General features: G+C 31.4%; 1 protein-coding gene across 1 annotated transcript in view; it reads left to right on the top strand.

Annotated features, from left to right (window-relative positions):
* Positions 1–7,872: 7,872 nt before the first annotated feature.
* LOC143046221 (guanine nucleotide-binding protein G(o) subunit alpha-like) overlaps positions 7,873–19,415 on the top strand; it is a 32,105-nt gene continuing 20,562 nt past the window's right edge. Inside the window, exons 1-2 of the mRNA XM_076219262.1 lie at positions 7,873–8,239; positions 16,906–16,997. Of these exons, the coding sequence (XP_076075377.1) occupies positions 8,116–8,239; positions 16,906–16,997 (216 nt within the window). The 5' untranslated portion in view covers positions 7,873–8,115. The remainder of the gene's footprint in view (positions 8,240–16,905; positions 16,998–19,415) is intronic.

Here is a 19,415-nt window from a genome sequence, read left to right as displayed (position 1 = left end):
AAAGACCCTACTATACCATCCAACTATAGAGGCATCACAGTCATTTCCATCATTTGTAAGATTTTGGAGCTTTGTATTAGAGCTAGAATCGAGGGTACACTAAATAAACATCAAAACAAGCTTCAGAAAGGTTTCACTAAAGGTGCATCATCTATTAATATTGCTCTTCTCATCTCTGAAGCAATTAACGAAGCCAAAGATAAAAACGAGTGTCTCATTCTAATAACTCTGGATGCAGAAAAAGCATTTGACGTGGTAGACCATATACACCTATTTTGGAAATTATATCATCAAGGAATTAATGGAGCTACATGGTTACTAATTAAGGAACTATATAACAAAACAACTACACAAGTTAAATCTCAAGGATATATCTCGGAAACATTTGTGAATGAGCAGGGAGTCAAACAAGGTGGAATTCTCTCTGCCAATTTTTACAAGGCCTATAATAAGAATATCCTCGATACTCTTGAATCCACAAACATAGGAATTAAAATTGGAACCAATTATGTGGGTTGCCCAACGTGCGCAGATGACATAATGCTATGTGCTGGCTCAGAACATGATGCCTCAACCCAACTACGCATCATTGAAAACTGTACCAAAAACGATCGAGTAAAGATAAACAGCAAAAAGACTGAAATTCTAATGATTAACAAGAAGAATAAAGATATAAATCTTCAACTTTTTAATGAAAAAATAGACGAAAAGCAAAACATTAAACATTTAGGAGTTGAAAGACAAGAGAAAAATAATCCAAATGTAGAGAATAGAATTTCTATTGCAAGAGCTACAATGTATTCCCTATTAGGAGCTGGATTACATGGAATAAATGGTATAAACCCACTATTATCGTATAAACTATGGCAGACTTATGTTATACCAAGAATGCTCTATGGAATTGAAATTCTCAGCATTACTAAAACCGATATACAAAAATTAGAAGCTTTTCAGAAAAAAACTTTTAAACAAATTCTATCCTTACCACAAAGAACTGCAGATGCTGCTATCTATATCTTACTCGGAGCCGAATCTATTGAGCAACTCGTACATAAAACTGTCATTTCCCTATTTCTAAGAATATCAAAAGATCCCAACTCAATTGAGTGTAAAATTGGAATTAGACAGCTAGCTACAAAAGATGATAAATCAAATAGTTGGTATATAAATGTGGACAGAACTCTCAAATCTTATGATCTTCCATCCGCACATGAGATTATACTAAATCCTGAGAAAAATTGGAAACGATTGACTCATGAAGTTATAGACAAAACCTGGAAAAACAAATGGACCGAATCTGCTAGAGGCAAATCAACACTCAAATATATGGAAGTAAACAACTGGAACTTTAAAAAACCAAACTTCTGTTGGAGCAGTGTCAGAGATAATAAAAGAGATGTTAGCAAAGGGATAATAAAATCCAGGATACTTACAGGAACTTACAAAACCCAAAGTATTACCAACCGATTTGACGGAACAAAATCTGCAGAATGCAAATTGTGCATGGTAGGACCTGAGGATTATAAACATTTCCTAATCAACTGTGAAAGTCTGAATTGTGTGAGAAAAATTCATCAAGATAGACTAAAATCCCTACTAGAGGATAATCATATCCACTATTGCAGTATAATTGATTCTGATGAGGATCTTCTAGAATTGTTGGTTGACTGTTCTAGGAACGACCTTATAACTGTGCCTCAGCAGAGAGACTTAGAACGAATCTGCAAAGACTGGATCTATGCATTGCATGCTAAAAGAACCCAACTTTTGGAAAACAAATGAACAATTCAGTTGAGTTCTGAGCTTAAACTACAAGTGGCTGTCAGTCGTGGGAATGTAACATATAACAAGTATTATACTACTTGTCTATATACTTAATTAATACTAAGTAATTCATAGTTAAACCATAACTAGAGCATATGTATTAATTACCCCTGTAAAAAATCTTATAGACCCAAATTCTATTGACAAACTCTACTGTTTTACTTAAAACTAATTTTTACAAGTCTCTTGTTTTATTAGTATCCCTTACCATTTTATCTTTTATCTACATATATTTAAACTTATTAAGAAACCATACTAGTCCATAAATTTAACCAATTACTAGTACAGATTAGTAGTTCCTTTCACTTTCCGTTGTTCAGAGAATATAAACAACTGATAAGATTACTTTTATCCATTTTATAATTTTAAATGTATAGTGTACATACAAGTTCCTGTTTTAACTAATTTTTAGTTTCATCCTATTCTAACTGTTAATATTATTTTAAATTTTAACCAGTAGATAAAATTTTAAACAACGCAATTTTAAAAATAAACAAAATTTTTAAATGCGGTGACCCTGCAGATAGGGTGGACTTCCAGAAGAAGAAGAAGAAGAAGGTGCTATATAGATATATGCCCTGCAAATTTGACCAACCTATTAGATGAATAAACGTTAAAAAATAAAGTGTATTAACTAAGTTTTGTATATTAGTTAACGTTGACCTGAATGGAATACCTCTAGGATCTGCTTTTTTTCGAGGTAGGTTTAACTTAAGTCTGTTCAAAGGAACTCCGACTCATTAGAAAATAAGAAAATGCCGATCGACAAGGAGAGGTGCATAGTTGGTTCCAATTGGAATACCAACAATCTCGGCTGGTTTTATATATGTTCTTAATTGGATTTTTATTATTGTCATAATTACTTTCTACTAGTGTTATGTTTGTTTAAGTTGTACAACCAAACTTGTCATTTTAACGGAGCTATATGTCCCATACGTGTAAGTTGATGGTTTAGCTAGTTATAAAAACAATCGATTTTGTCAGATTTGTGGACTTCCCTTTAATTTACCTTGGAGTTATGTTATACTCTCTTAATCTATTTACGATATTTGAACATCGGAAAGTTGTATAGCGGCCTTGATTGAAATCAGTAAAGAAGGATAATGGCGGGTTCAGTCTATGTATTTATTTCACGTACGTCGCTATATAGCAGAGTTGAAGGAATTAGGTGAGGGTATCATATATGGAGCAGGATCTGCATCCCTCGTTTTTTTATGGGGTTCCTGTTGCTCAGTCTTTAGTTTTTTATGTTGTGTTTTCTGTTTATTTGTCTGTTGGTCTTTTTTGTTTTTAGTCATGCTCGGTTTTTTTTTTCGAATTATGAGTTTGTATGTAGCCTTTAATCTTTTTCTCAAGTAATCGAGCAGATATAACGAATATATATTGACCTGCTCACGAACTTGAAATGTGAATGTGGTATGATTGCCAATGAGACAACTGTCCACAAAAGACTGGCCAAAATGACACAGAAATTAACAACTATAGGTCACCGTACGGCCTTCAACAATGAGCAAAGCCCATACTGCATAGTCAGCTAAACTGAAAGGTCCCGAAATGACAATGTAAAACAATTCAAACGAGAAAACTAACGGCCTTAAAAAAATGAACGAAAAACAAATATGTAACACATAAACAAACGACAACCACTGAATTACAGAGGCTCCTGACTTGGGACAGGCACATACGTACATAATGTGGCGGGGTTAACCATGTTAGCGGGATCCCAACCCTCCCCTAACCTGGGACAGTGGTATAACAGTACAACATAAGAACGAAATATAAAAATCAGTTGAAAAAGGCTTAACTTAACAGATGGACAAAAATACAAGTGGACGTGGCCGGGTACTTGTACATCCCAACAACAAAAATACACTAGAAACAGATCTGAGAGTACTTGCAGTTATCTGCCGACAGCTAGTTCAAAGCCACTAACAACTAATAAAAAAAATCATGCATCTATTGTCTCTTGAAAATAAAGCTCCTTACCTCAAAACAGGACCAGATAAACTTTTGAGTACGAAAATAAACTGTGTTGATCCAGATGACGACTGAGACATCCATGCAACCGTCTGTGATCAAATACGTGTCATGCCATACCTAAGCATAATGATATCAGCACTGATAGATTTTCCCTTTTCGCCAAATGGAAAATGCGATAGATTGTCTTTCTGGAACGCTTCTACGGTTAACACTATTTTAGAAAGGCAAAATCAAAGATTTCTTCAGAAAGTTTAAACTCCGTTAGTTTCATTCTAAAAACTTTACAATCCGAAACCAGCAAAACTGTGAATGATCTCAGATGCCCTGGAAGGGTATCCACCTCATGCTCCACTTGCTGCATGCTTCGTGCTGTACGTGTAAGTACATATCAGTTGATAAGTCTTATTCGGTATCTCACATTCGAGGAAAAGAGGAATGTATTGCTTCTGCGACAATTGGAACGTCATATCTGTCGTTGGGCGTAAAACAGACATTACAAAGTGGCCAACCAAATCGTGATTGCAGGGGCGGATCCAGTCATTTTAAAAGGGGGGTCCAACTATATGTCCCCATTCAAATGCATTGATCGGCCAAAAAAAAGGGGGGGGTTCCACCCCACCCCCTGGATCCGCCAATGGATTGCGTCCGAAAAAATCTCGAAGGAATGATTTCAGCTTCATCACTTGGAAATCATGGTTAAGTAGTTTCCTTGTGAGAACCTTCTATTCAGGAAATCATGATATGAATTGCACGCTCTGGAATATCGTATTAACTGGGAGATACATACTCCATATGTAGGCGATACTGGAATATCGTATTAACTGGGAGATACATACTCCATATGTAGGCGCTACTGGAATATCGTATTACCTGGGAGATACATACTCCATATGTAGGCGCTACTGGAATATCGTATTAACTGGGAGATACATACTCCATATGTAGGCGCTACTGGAATATCGTATTAACTGGGAGATACATACTCCATATGTAGGCGCTACTGGAATATCGTATTAACTGGGAGATACATACTCCATATGTAGGCGCTACTGGAATATCGTATTAACTGGGAGATGCATACTCCATATGTAGGCGCTACTGGAATATCGTATTACCTGGGAGATACATACTCCATATGTAGGCGCTACTGGAATATCGTATTACCTGGGAGATACATACTCCATATGTAGGCGATACTGGAATATCGTATTAACTGGGAGATACATACTCCATATGTAGGCGCTACTGGAATATCGTATTAACTGGGAGATACATACTCCATATGTAGGCGCTACTGGAATATCGTATTACCTGGGAGATACATACTCCATATGTAGGCGCTACTGGAATATCGTATTAACTGGGAGATACATACTCCATATGTAGGCGCTACTGGAATATCGTATTAACTGGGAGATACATACTCCATATGTAGGCGCTACTGGAATATCGTATTACCTGGGAGATACATACTCCATATGTAGGCGCTACTGGAATATCGTATTAACTGGGAGATACATACTCCATATGTAGGCGCTACTGGAATATCGTATTAACTGGGAGATACATACTCCATATGTAGGCGCTACTGGAATATCGTATTAACTGGGAGATACATACTCCATATGTAGGCGCTACTGGAATATCGTATTAACTGGGAGATACATACTCCATATGTAGGCGCTACTGGAATATCGTATTAACTGGGAGATATATACTCCATATGTAGGCGCTACTGGAATCTACAAATGCATGGAAAGTTGATAATTGAAAAATTGTCATCTCTTTTGTCGTTAAAATATATGTGTTCTTAACCAATCCTCATCAATATCTAGATGTTATCAAGATAGGATGCATACTTTAGTGTATGTTGAATTCGTTATTTCTAGTTCTTAGATAGCTGCGTTCAATATAATCACAAAAAATTAATTAGTTGATGAGATGGCATCGTCTATATATATATACAGAAAGTGAAAACAGCTTTGGATAATAATATGTATGTGGCAGCTATTCTTATGGATCTTTCGAAAGCTTTTGACTGTTTCCCACATGATATTCTTTTAAGTAAATTATCTGCCTACGGTCTTTCTTTTATATCAGTGAAATTACTTCAAAATTATCTAACAGATCGTAGGCAATAAATCAAACTTCAGGGAGTACTCAGCAGTTGGGCTGACATCCAGAAAGGGGTACCCCAAGGCTCAATTGTGGGGCCCCTATTATTTAATATTTTTATAAATGACATATTCTATTTTATTGAACATGGTACCCTATATAATTATGCCGATGATAACACTCTGTCATATGCAGACAACAATTTTGAAAATTTATGTACACTTGAAAGAGAAAGTGCTGTTTTGATTAACTGGTTTAGTTTTAATTGTATGCAGGCAAATCCTGACAAATTCCAAGCCATTGCCGTTGGAAATAAAACATTTGCAAAAAAGCCTGTTTTTAATATACAGTCAGCAAAAATATCCTGTGATGAGATTGTCAAACTTTTAGGTATTGATATTGACTATCAACTTAATTTTAATCACCACATTAAAAATATCTGTCGTAAAGCATCCCAACAACTGAATGTTTTAAAGCGCAATGGCTGCTACCTTACTAAATTGAATAAATTGACCATTTTCCATACATTTATTTTATCTAATTTTAATTTTTGTCCTTTGGCATGGCATTTTTGCAACAAAAATAACACCACCAAATTGGAAAAAAATCAGGAAAGGGCTTTACGATTTATATATAAAGACTATGTTAGTTCATATGATGAACTACTTTTACAAGCAAAGGTTCCATCACTGAAAATAAGACGTATGCGTAACATGGCTATTGAGTGTTTTAAAATTTTATATAAATTGTCACCACGCTTACATGATTTAGTTGTATTGAAAGATTGTAAATATAATTTTAGATATTCTAATATTGTAGATATACCTAGGGTCCGAACATCAACCTATGGTAAGAACTCTTTTAAATACACAGCTGCTGTTTTATGGAATGATCTACCTGATGATTTTAGAAAAATTGCTAGTTTTAGTCAGTTCAAAAATATTTTAAAGTCATGGAAATGGATTGGAAATGACAGTTTGTGTAGACTTTTAGTTTATATATTATGCAAATTTATTTACCATCTAGATCATACCCCATTTTTTCAAATTTTTATGCTATGCATTTTGCCAGCTTTTATGCCTAGTTTACACTTATATGCTTTTAGCTTTAATACCTAGCTTATGCTTATATCCTGCTTTTAGTGCTTCATTTTTGTGCTGTGAAATTTATTGCATGTGTATTATAGTATGTGTTGTATTGTTAAAAATGTCTCATATGTCGGTTAAAAGCTCATTAGAGCTTATGTTTGTCTATGTTTGTATACCTTGCCGACTCTAAATAAAGCTTATTTATTTATTTATTCAGTTTTAAAATTGTGTCTTGGATGGAGAGTTTTCTCATTGGCACGTAATTAATACCACATTTTTTTATATCTATTTTAAAATACTATTGCAAGATGAAAAAGACCTGGAATGTATGATCTCTAACAGATCTTTGGAATTTTAAAGTACCCACATACAATGCATGTCCCCACTAGAGAGGAATCTTTCTTTTATCAGTGAACGTGCATCGTGCATCGATCCCATCGAACTTGAAAGAGAGATTACAATAGACACAGATTAATCTGACTTATGGTTTTGACAAATATCCATAAATTGACTATGATGGCCTGTTTGTTGTTTTTTCGTTTGTTTGTTTATTTATTTATTTTTTGCCGTCTGGTTTTGTTTTATTTTTGCCACGTACAGTTTTGATTTGTTTTGTTCTATATGACTTTTATTGTTCTGTTTTGTATTAGTGTTTTTATATGCTTTTCTTTTTAAGAGTAAAATGTCTGGACTTATACACCTAAAAACAGACAGGAAATCTCCCGACTTTGCTCGTAGTGTATTTAAAAATCTGTTGACTGTCGGATATATTTGACAGTCATATTTTGTGTAGTCACCGTAAAAAAAGTGGGCGGGTTCTGTTCTGCATACACGTGACATTTGCATTTACATGTTTTTTGAGGACACGACAACAAATCATATGTCCCAGTACACAAATAAGTAGTACGGGTGTCTGTAGTGAAAAACGACATTGATATATTTGTGTTGACAGTCTGTGTTTAAAGTTGATTTTTTTAGATTTTAAAGGAAATTAGTGTGTTGATCTTTTAAAATATATGATTTGGATTTTATTAATATGAAAAAGTTTTAAATGTATTATTAAAAAATACTGTGTTGTAATTTTAGTGAAAATGTACAATTCATTAATATGGGTCAGTGTTTAAGTTTGGACCAAGAGGAATTGAAAGCACGTGCCAAAAGTGATGTTATAGACCGACAGTTACAGTCATGGGCTAAAGAAGAGCAAAATGTCATTAAAATTTTATTACTTGGTAAGATTCTTACATGTGTACTAAAATCATAGACATATAATTATATGTCTCTGCTATAATTTATAATATTACTTTACACTAAATGATCCTTATTATAAAAATAAATTATAATTGAATTAAGATTATTGTAATATTCAATATGAGAAATTAAGAAGAATTTTGATTTTCAATAATTACTCCTAAATGATCTAGCTGTTAATTCAAGTACAAAAATGTATAACAATGTACAAGAGTACAAGAGCATGACCATTTATCTTAAAATAACAATTATTAAAGTTTAAAAAAAATCATGATGTATTATAGTCTACATTGTGTATTATTGTCAGCATTAAAGCCATTTTGTCTTCAAGTTTCTCTCCCTATTGGATGTCATGGTTTTGTGTGTCTTATATTACATTCAAATTTTGAGTGCCTGTCATCTAGCTTCTTAATTAGGAACAAAAACATGTAAATTATGTTGTAGTACTAATTTGGATGGTCAGTTATGTTGCATGTATATATATATTAAAAGCTGATGGTCTTTATTTGAAGATACATTTTTTTATTCTAAAATGTTTTTGTAAAATTATTAAAAGATCTGTGTCAGATATAAGCAGGACATGTTCTAAAACACCTATCAACATTTCCTAATTTATGACATATACGCAAATGTTTATTTGCTATAGACTATAATAAGTTATGTCAGTGCCACTAATTGAACAAAGATTATTTATCCTTTAAAGTAACATATATATATATCTTTATTCTCATCAGCAAATACATAGGTACAGAGAAGACATGCATGTATAATACAATATATTAACTACATAAACATAAATATACAATATATACAACAACAACAACAAAGACAAAAAGAACTTATTCAGGAGGACACACTCGCTTGTTTATAATTCGTATAAACTTACATAAATTAATGAGATCTGTCCTATTTGTAGACGACATAATTTCAGTAAATGCTATAATATTTGGCCTTAATACTAAAATTTCGATTTATAAATTTATTTCTCTCTTCCGTAAAATGTGAACAATTAATAATGTATAGTCCGTTTGACTTCTATAAATCTTCAAAAAATAATTCTTAAAATTTCATTTTTAAAGATAAATATTTTTTTTCTTCATGTATGTTAATGTATGATATATACGAACTCTGACTATGCATATCATAATTTTGAACCTATAATAAAAAAAGTTACTCATTAGGTCTCTATGTTACTTCAATTTATTTTAATATAAAATACTCAATGGAGTACGTATGAGTAGTGTAACAGCCTTCCATTCAAAACAAAAACATTAGACATGTGCTCTAAACCTGTTTTATTGTACCATGTGACTTTACTCATTTAAATAACTCTGGTCATGTGTGCATGCTTTTGTATTTCTCATTGAATACAGAAAGCTCAGTAATCACATGACCAGAGTTATTTAAATGAGTAAAGTCACATGGTACAATAAAACAGGTTTAGAGCACATGTCTAATGTTTTTGTTTTGAATGGAAGGCTGTTACACTACTCATACGTACTCCATTGAGTATTTTATATTAAAATAAATTGAAGTAACATAGAGACCTAATGAGTAACTTTTTTTATTATAGGTTTAAAATTATGATATGCATAGTCAGAGTTCGTATATATAATACATTAACATACATGAAGAAAAAAAATATTTATCTTTAAAAATGAAATTTTAAGAATTATTTTTTGAAGATTTATAGAAGTCAAACGGACTATAATGAAATTCATCTCCAATATCTAGCTTACATAATTTACACAGGGAAGTCTTGGTTTTGAGTAGACTTCTTAAATTACTAACTGATAAATTTTAAGTTAAGACTGTTATGAACTATTATTTGCATTTGAATTTTTTTAACTTTGGTCATTGTTTTTTTTTTGTCCTTATTGAATTTTCACATTTTGATTGTCCCATATGGTATCTTTATTGAGAAACAAAACAATATGCTATATAAACCCTCTTGCCTTGTTGGACCAAAGATTCATACATGTACATTTGAACTACAGGTTTCTTTGTATTAATAACATTCAATGTATGGAAAAGGGTTCTTTGCATTTTTCAACAAAATAGTTTTGAAGTCCAGGAAAGAGTGGTATTATAATTCTGACAGATACTTAGTAGCTAGTTTGATTTATAACTTTTGTCAACTCTACCTAATCTACAGAGAGACTTTCACTCTCATCAAAAATATCTTAATTATAATTAAAAGCTTTTGAAAGGGAAAAAAGAGATTATTTCTGTGACACTCAAACAAAAAGGAAGGACAAATATTTTTAGCGAACATATCTTGGCCTAGAGGCCTGATCTTAATAATTTGTGTACAAGGTAATCCAATAACCAGCGTGTTTTTCTTGTTGATTAACACTGAATATACAGGTAGTACTTAATCTTAAATTGACACCTCCTTGTTTATCAATGATTAAGGTCCCAATGATAGCCCTTGTAATACAGATTAGCTATTATTTGTAATAGTAACACCTTCAATATTATCTATTTCCTTACTGATTATGACACATAAACATGTTTTTAGATCAAATTATCTTCCATTTTCAAGTTTTTACAAGTTGGTATTAAATGACTTTTTAATTATAAATGATCGAAAATTGTCCCTACAAGGTTGTCATTTTAAATCTCTTTTTTCAATATTTGATTTTTCAATAGCTGTGTGTTTATGTATTTTTAGTATTTAACCTTCTCTCATTCTACTATAAATGTTACAAAACTCTGTGAAAATCTTTAAATGGGTCTGTGTTTGACTATAAACAAACAGAATGATATTACATGCAGTAAGGGGAGGGGTTTCATCAGAAAGCATACTATGTAAATCAGACTGTAGCACAGGCAATGATAAAATAAGTGGAGACAAAATAATTCCTCAAAACATATACACTTTTGTACAGAAAACAGAAATTTATCATCAATAACTATGGATGAATTGAGGGGCCCCGAAGCAGCTGACAGAAATTTATCATTAATAACTATGGATGAATTGAGGGGCCCAAAGCAGCTAACAGAAATTTATCATCAATAACTATGGATGAATTGAGGGGCCCCGAAGCAGCTAACAGCTGCACCTGTTTCACAGGGTTGGCACTCACAATTTGTAATGTTTTGCCAAAAAACCCTGAATAAGGCAATTTTAGAAATAAAAATACATGTTTATACATATATAAATAAATGTAATATATAGCATAGCGTTTTTCTAAAGTAAGGACTAGATATGCGGAGTGGAGACTTCTATACTGCTAAAAATGTGTCAAATCTAAATTCTTTGTTTCAGTGTTTATAGTTACAATTTTGTGTTATTATTCCCATGTCAAATATAATAAATTACCCCTATAAATCAGCAGATATTTATGAAGATTTCCTGAAGTCAAATAAGTCACATTATATGTAAACTTCTCCACTCAGTGTGAATACAATATAAGATGTTTATTCAGATAAAGTGGTGTATCACCACCTCTTAAAGTTCATATTGATGGCTGTTCAAACATTGATGGTCAGATAACACTTCTCAAGGCCTATACAATGGGCTCCATTCAGAACTATATCATTATGGTATATGGAACTATTTACATGCACTGTGGACACAGTATGATATGTTCATCATAAATTTATCATCTATAAAATATTTTAACAAGTCTAGACACTCAAGTCTCAATCATTTCTAAAGAGCCATAAATTCTTCATCTTTACTGATTCTTCATCTTTACTTAAGTCTCAATAATCTCTTGTTGAGGTTTGTCAATATAATACTTCCATGCTCTGACAGAATTATGACACAAATTCTTCATCTTTTACTTTATAAGATATATATTCTGCCAATCTAAAATAATTTGGCAATTATAATAATTTTGCTTCAGTATGTTCAGATTTCACAATTCCTGATGACTACTGGGACAGTAATTTTGTCAACTTAATAAGATATACTCCTTTCAGTTGTGAAAAGTATAACTACAGGAAAAATACAGTTGAACACTTTTTTCTCTTGTTAAAGCTTTTGAGTTAAGGCTGAAAAGTATAAGGTGAGCTTTGTCTTGTGATAAATCATCACTATGCTCTGTAGGAATGGTCACACATCTGAGATTGTTATTGGTCAACTAAACATTCTATTTTATTGTGATTATTGGTCAATTTAGATTCTATTTTATTGTGATTACATTTGTCACAATCTTAAACCTTTTGATAAGTCAGAGTTAGATGTTACATTATATGATTCCTTGGTTTTTGTCAAATTGAGTTGAAGACCGGAGGTTGTCTGGTACATGTAGCCAATTGCATAGCTGGTTTTATTAAATAGTATTAGCATGTTTTAATAGTAATTTTGACTGAGAATTGTACAAGTAGAATATTAACTTGTTGATTTAAAGAGTTCTCCCCATGTTTTTGGTCCGGTTTGTGTTGGTCAATTTTAAGTTTTCAGTATAGTGTTTACATGTAGTTGACCTAAGTTCTTGTCTTTGTCTGTTTTTCGGGCCATGATAATATTTATTTTTCATAGACTTGTAGCTCTTGTTGCCCCTTTGGTATTTCCTTTTTTTGTTCTTTATATATATATTACATGTACTTTATATATATTATTGATTTCATTGGACTGTAATATAATTTCATAGTTATCAAGATTCACTATTCTTGTGATCAATATAAACTGTCATTTAAAGAAGGGCACTTTAAAAAGACTTTTCTTTGGAGATCCAATTCAATATTGATTATTGTCAATAGAGTGTTGTCATCCTAAATGTTTTGGTAGTTTAGAGTAGGACAAATGCTTTCCCTTTAGTCAATGAATGTCTCAATCTTAGGCTTTTAATGGCAGGCAACCTTCATGATCTTGCATGATTTTTTTTTAGATAACTTGTAAAAAGAATATTTTAATGACACGAACATTTTTTGACACCTTCATGATCTTGCATGATTTTTTTTTAGATAACTTGTAAAAAGAATATTTTAATGACACGAATATTTTTTGAAATGCATAATAAAAACTACTTTTTGTGGTATATGTTTTTAATGCACGATTTAGTAATAAAAAGACTGGTATGTACAAACCGAAAATGATAAAAGGATAAAACTTGACCCGAGATCAATCCAAAACAGCATATCAAAGTAATTAATAACATTAAATAGTATTGACTCATGCTACTTAAAATTATAAATCTTGTTTAGTACAGGAATTAACTCTGTAAAGAAGTCACTGATCAGCATAAAAGAAAGTGTAATTCTCAATACATACAGGTTTAAAGACAGAGATTTTTACAAATCCCCTTATGACTAATTTCTATTTTGTAACAGATTTACCATTGTCAAAAATGAATTTTTAATACTAGGATTATATGCATAATGGTATAATAATGGCTCTTGAACAAGATTTGTGTGGGCAAAGTACCGAGAACGACATTGATCTTAAACCTAAGATTTACATTTGTCCAACCGAGGTTTTGTGTTTGGTCGACAGGAAGGTCATCAATTTCATAGTTTTATAGTTTCTATTCAATATTCAGTTTAACTGATTATCCAAAATAAAAACTAAAATACCGGAAAACTTTCAATAAAATGGGAAACTCCTTATTTTTTCAACTTGATTACATTTGTGATAATGGCAGAGCTAGATTTGACCATGTTCAATAACATTATAAATTAGTATTGGTATGACTCTGACCATGCTGTACACATTAAAGCCAACTTTTGATTACAGTTGTATTCAAAGACTTAATTAGTTGTCCTCCCTTAAAACAGTTTAATACAAGACTATAATAGCAGGAGTCACCAGTAACTGTGAGGTTGAAAAGTAATCTCTGCACACACCTCCTTACTGCAGACCACCCAATGGTGAAAAGTTTAAAATATAAAAGTCAAAATTGTTGAAAAATTCCATTTGATTTTGTTTGTACTTTTTTTCTTTTTACCATGTTTACTATGGGCATAATTTGAAGTAAATTATAAATCTTACACCAACAATGACCAATGGAATTTTCAAACACAAGTAATGTTTTTGTTAAACATTTGTGTCATCTTTTAACATCAAGAAGTAACTGTTTTTCTCTTGTGTCTGGATATTGGAAATCAAGTGACAAGAGACACGAAAAAAAAAATTTCATCAGAATTGTTTTTTATTTTATTTTACCTTCAGAGTCACTAGGGTTATAACATTGTGTGGTCTAGTATTGACATTTTTCTGTTTTAAACTACTGGTTTTGTTTTACCTGCTTGTCTAGAACCCCTTTAATGTTACTATTTAAATTTCTTTGATGATTGTTAAACTGAAATTGAAGAATGATAAACAATCAGTTTAGAGATAATATTGACTTTTTCTGGTAATAGAATATTTTTTGTAATTGTTTAATCTAGGTACATTTTTATCCAAAATTTCCACAACAGCATATTTCCTTTGTAAACCATTAGGATTGAATAGGAAGAAAAAAACAAAAAAAATCTACATTTGAAGTGGACAGTTATCTTAAAAATATTACAACTAAATATATTACATCTAATTAACATATTTCCAATATTTGATTTTTACTGTGCATATGTGAAATTCGTAGGTATTTAAGTTTAAGATACATATTTTCAATTAAAACCAGGTTCATTTAAATTTACATGTATACATGTAAAGACATATCACTGAGGAAGGAAATATCTACTGGAAAATTCTGATAAAAAATGCATGCACAGGTGAAAATTCTTTAATATGATAGGTTTATTTCTAAATATTTTAATGCTAAAAGAAAAAAGCAGATTAAAGGTGAAAATTTCCAAAGTAAATATTAGATTTTCTAGCCTGGAATGTGTAGTATTTACCTGTGCGTACCTGTAAGTCTGGAGATAAAAAAATTATGTAATGATTACAGATGACATATATGTTTTTTAATTTTCTGTTTGTACTTGTATGACACAATATTAATGCATATGAATAAGAAGTTTGAACCCTGCGATTGTCAAGTGTGCTCTATTCAAACCTTTATATTGACAAGGATTGTCAGTTTTCCTGCCCAAGGTCACGGTTCTATTGAGGCACTCAGGCTTCCTCCATCAAGAAAAAATGATGCCTAGAAATAGTCAATAGTGCTGTAAGTGTTAAACACCAATCAATCAATCATATGTCAAAGACATTACATTACAAATAAGTTTCACCATTGCCCATGTTCAACATGGTTAGAATCTTATAAAACGTTACACTGAGCAAAGAACACTGAACACAATGTTATATTAGTCTCAGCATTACAGTAGAAAAGTGTAGGGTCTTAACCGGGAGAAATTTCAATTTTTGAATTGGGTGACTTATTTAAACAAAAGGTGTTACTGCATATAAAGAGGGGCCTGATTTGGAGGGGGGATGGATGTCTCATCAGGATTCACGAGTTGATTTTTCATGTCAATGACGATTCACAGAAAATAAATTTTCATGATCAAGGATCACAAAAATATAAAAAAAAAAAATCTGTAGAAAAACGGATCACTAATAGCGAAAATGTGCCAATCACAAAGAATGAAAAAAAAAAAACCATCAGACCCCTCTGTAACATGTGCATGAAGGAAATAGCTTTTAAATGCACATTTTCATTACATACCTTCCTATAGGTAAATAAAGTTATATAATGGCATGGATGTGACAATTCTTTGACCAGTGTAAGCCAGCGTTATTAATTGATAAAGGGCCCTTAACATTATAACAGAATGTAATTCATTATTATTTGTGTAGAGAATGTAGTATTGCATCAGTTGTATTTCCGCTTGACAGACACATTCCAACGAGGCATATTTTAAATGCTTATGTTTAATTTATGAAATGATTCTCCGCCTACATTTCCCATGTTAAATCATTCATTCATTTACAATCTTACAAGTATACCTTTAAGACATATAATGTTTATCATCGTTATCTATATTTCTATCAATGGTATTTGTTTTGTGTAATTAAATCTATGTTCCAAAAAAATAAAATAAAGACAGTTTTTATTATGTACATCTTGAATAAATGTTAATTGTTTTAAACATGGGTTTTGTTATAATAAGATCTAAATGTATTCATTGACCACTCCTGTTACTGTTGCGGTATCATCCTTGAACTTAGTAGGGGGATTTTGTCATTCCTGCTAAGACTGTGTACATAAATGACTTTAACAAAACATCAAGATTCAAGAGTTGCACACAGACCATAATTGGTATTCAACTGCCTTATGAATTGAAGTTGGCATCTGGCTTTTGCCATGTTCCTTGAGCTTTTAGTCATTGCTCATTGTTATAATTGAAATGTCCTCCTAAAAAAATATAGTTCTAAATAAAGCAAAATTTAAAGGATGGAAAGTATTTTATTGTTGTAATTTAAAATTCAAAGGTCTCTAAGAGAAAAGACATGTTTCAGAACTTTGAACCAAACTTATTTAAACCTGGAATTATATGCTTCCATAACATACTTTCTTCAGAGTATGGACAACATATAAGTAAATAGTAGATAGAGAGTATGATATGTTCAGTGGCCAATGTAGAATATTTTCTCTTTAAAAATTTGTTATTCCTTTTGGAATTAGATATATCTGTGCTTTTAAAAGGACTTTCTACCCAGCAATTTTGAAACCCCTGATAATATATATATAAATATCGAAATGGCACAGTGTCATTAGTTTTATTTATAACATATTTCTTTGTATCGAAACAGGTGCAGCAGAGAGTGGCAAAAGTACTTTGGTAAAACAAATGAAGATAATACACCATGATGGATTCTCTAATGATGAATTAATGTCGTTTAAGGTAAGAATTTATTTTAGACAGGAGGATGGATGGTGTTTGCACAGAGAGGAATATGTCTCCTATTACTATACATTATGGTTTCCAGAGATAGCACAGGGAGGGGTTAACAAGTACATTAGGTCATTAAAATATATGCTGTCCTAAAAATTTGATGTTTTCGTTATTTTACTTTTGGTTGGTTGAAAAACTAAAAATAGGTAGGATGTCTCAATCTTGGTTGGATTTTCTTATTTCATTTGGTTCTTCTTTGGTATTAACAAAAACTATATAATTAGGTAATTTGAAATATAATCTTGAAAATATAAGCCTCAGATTTGATGTACATCTTTTAGAATGGACTTTAATTTATGATGATGGTCTTTGTGATATCTTCTGATAGTTGTATGTCAGTACATGTAACAGGCAATAATGTAGCTCAGTTTTAAATGTTATAGACTGACTAGATTTTCTTTTTTATACATTTGACTTTTGGTTGAATTAAGAGAGTTCATTTGGTGACTGGAAACATTAAATGTTAGAGTTATTTACCATACCAAACATTCTTTAAACTTATAAATTACTGTTAATTACAGTAATGATGTCTTCTTTGCCAAACAATCTTTCATAATGTCATGTCATAAGATTGATCTCATCACTGTCAGTCTGGTCTTGGTATTAAACAAAATAAAGCATGCCACTGTCAATGTGGTCATCAGATGTCCAGTACTAATTTGATATAAAACCTTATTTGTTATATATTTAATAATGAAAATATTTGACCACAACCTTCCGCTGTGTCTGCTCTTTGGTCGGGTTGTTATCTCTATGACACATTCACCATTTCCATTCTCAATTTTAAACAATTTTATAGCTTTGATAGCTGGCTGTCAGTCTGAAACTGTTTTGGTGGAACCTTCCATTGCAGCATAACTGTCTCTTACTGTCTTATTTGTTTTTATAAAAGTTTACAAATCAATGCTGATGTTAACTGAAATCAAGTAATAGGATATGTATATGTAACATATGTCTCTGTGTTTAGACATTGATTTTCATTCATTTGTTAAACCAGAATTTTTCTCACTGAAAAGAAGGAAATGTATAGAATTTAATACAGATTTTTCTTTCAAACAGAAATGTCTGTGCATATTTCATTCGATTTTGTCAATTTCTCGTGCCTGATATACAGTATTTTTATAGTAGCTTGTAAAAAGCATAGCCATAAAAAAGATTTCAATGAACAAGCCATTTAAATGACTGCCTTTGTAATAGTCTTTATTGAATACCTGGCTATAATGCATCATCTATTATGAAATACATTGGATTACTATTTAATACAATTTTTATTTTTAAACACATTAATTTAACATGTAAATATGGGCTACCTAGTTTCATTTGCTTTAGATCTTTCTGATCTATTCAATCAGAGGAGTTTTCTGGTTGAATTTTTATGTTAGGTATTATAAATACACGTCTTTGATAATAATAATTTAAGGGGATTTTTATGGATAGTGTTATAGTACAACAATAGTTTTATCGCTATGCATTTTATAAAGAATTTTTTCAACAATGTTGCTACCCAGTAAATCTGAAAATTTGCATGATTTTAAATATATGAAGATATAAAATAGATAAAAAATTACAGATGAAACACTTTTAAACCTTAAGGTCATAATGGTTATAATATTGAAAAAAGTGTAGTAAGCCCAATAGTAAATTTGTTCTGAATAAAGGCCTTGAAATGACCATTGAAAAGGTTAGACTAAGTAACAGAGGACTTCTTAATGCAAAAGTACTGTACAGAATCTTTGTACACCTTTCTAAGTATAACTGAATGTACTTAAACATAATGTTAAAAGACTTTAATAGTACTTTTTAGTAGGCTCACCTCAACCAGCATAGAAATGGCATACCTATATCAGTTATGATATATATAATATTAGTACATAGAAAGTGAATGGAATATGTCAGGAAATAAATCCTCCTTATTTACATGGATCGTACAAATATTTTTCATACCATAAATGACAAGGTAGATAATACAATATAATTAACCTGTCAGGTACTATGTTAAATTGTCACCTAATCGTCATGTCATACATGTTATTTATATATGTATATGTTTTCTTATAAATCGTAATAGCGTAAACATGTAATAAGTATTTGTAGAGAGCAATTAGGATATTTCGGATATGGTCCTCAAGAATAGTGTATACAGTGAATACTATACACAGTGCATTGTAGGGACAGTCAAATGTTTACAAAAAAGTTTTAAAAATTCACGACTCCGGTTGCCTAAACTTTTTTTTAAAGTAACTTTATCAATCATTGTTTTATTGATAATAATGACAGCATACTCATAAAATGCACACTTTCAATTTAAAAGCTTTGAAATCTCTGGCAGTTGTTTGACTAATGGTTCTGTTAGTAGGGAATTCTGTC

The sequence above is a fragment of the Mytilus galloprovincialis genome, chromosome 9 (genome assembly GCF_965363235.1).
Source record: "Mytilus galloprovincialis chromosome 9, xbMytGall1.hap1.1, whole genome shotgun sequence".
In the NCBI taxonomy this organism is placed as follows: Eukaryota; Metazoa; Mollusca; class Bivalvia; order Mytilida; family Mytilidae; genus Mytilus; species Mytilus galloprovincialis.
Note: the sequence above shows the minus strand (reverse complement) of the source record. Positions and strands in the feature narration are given on the sequence as shown.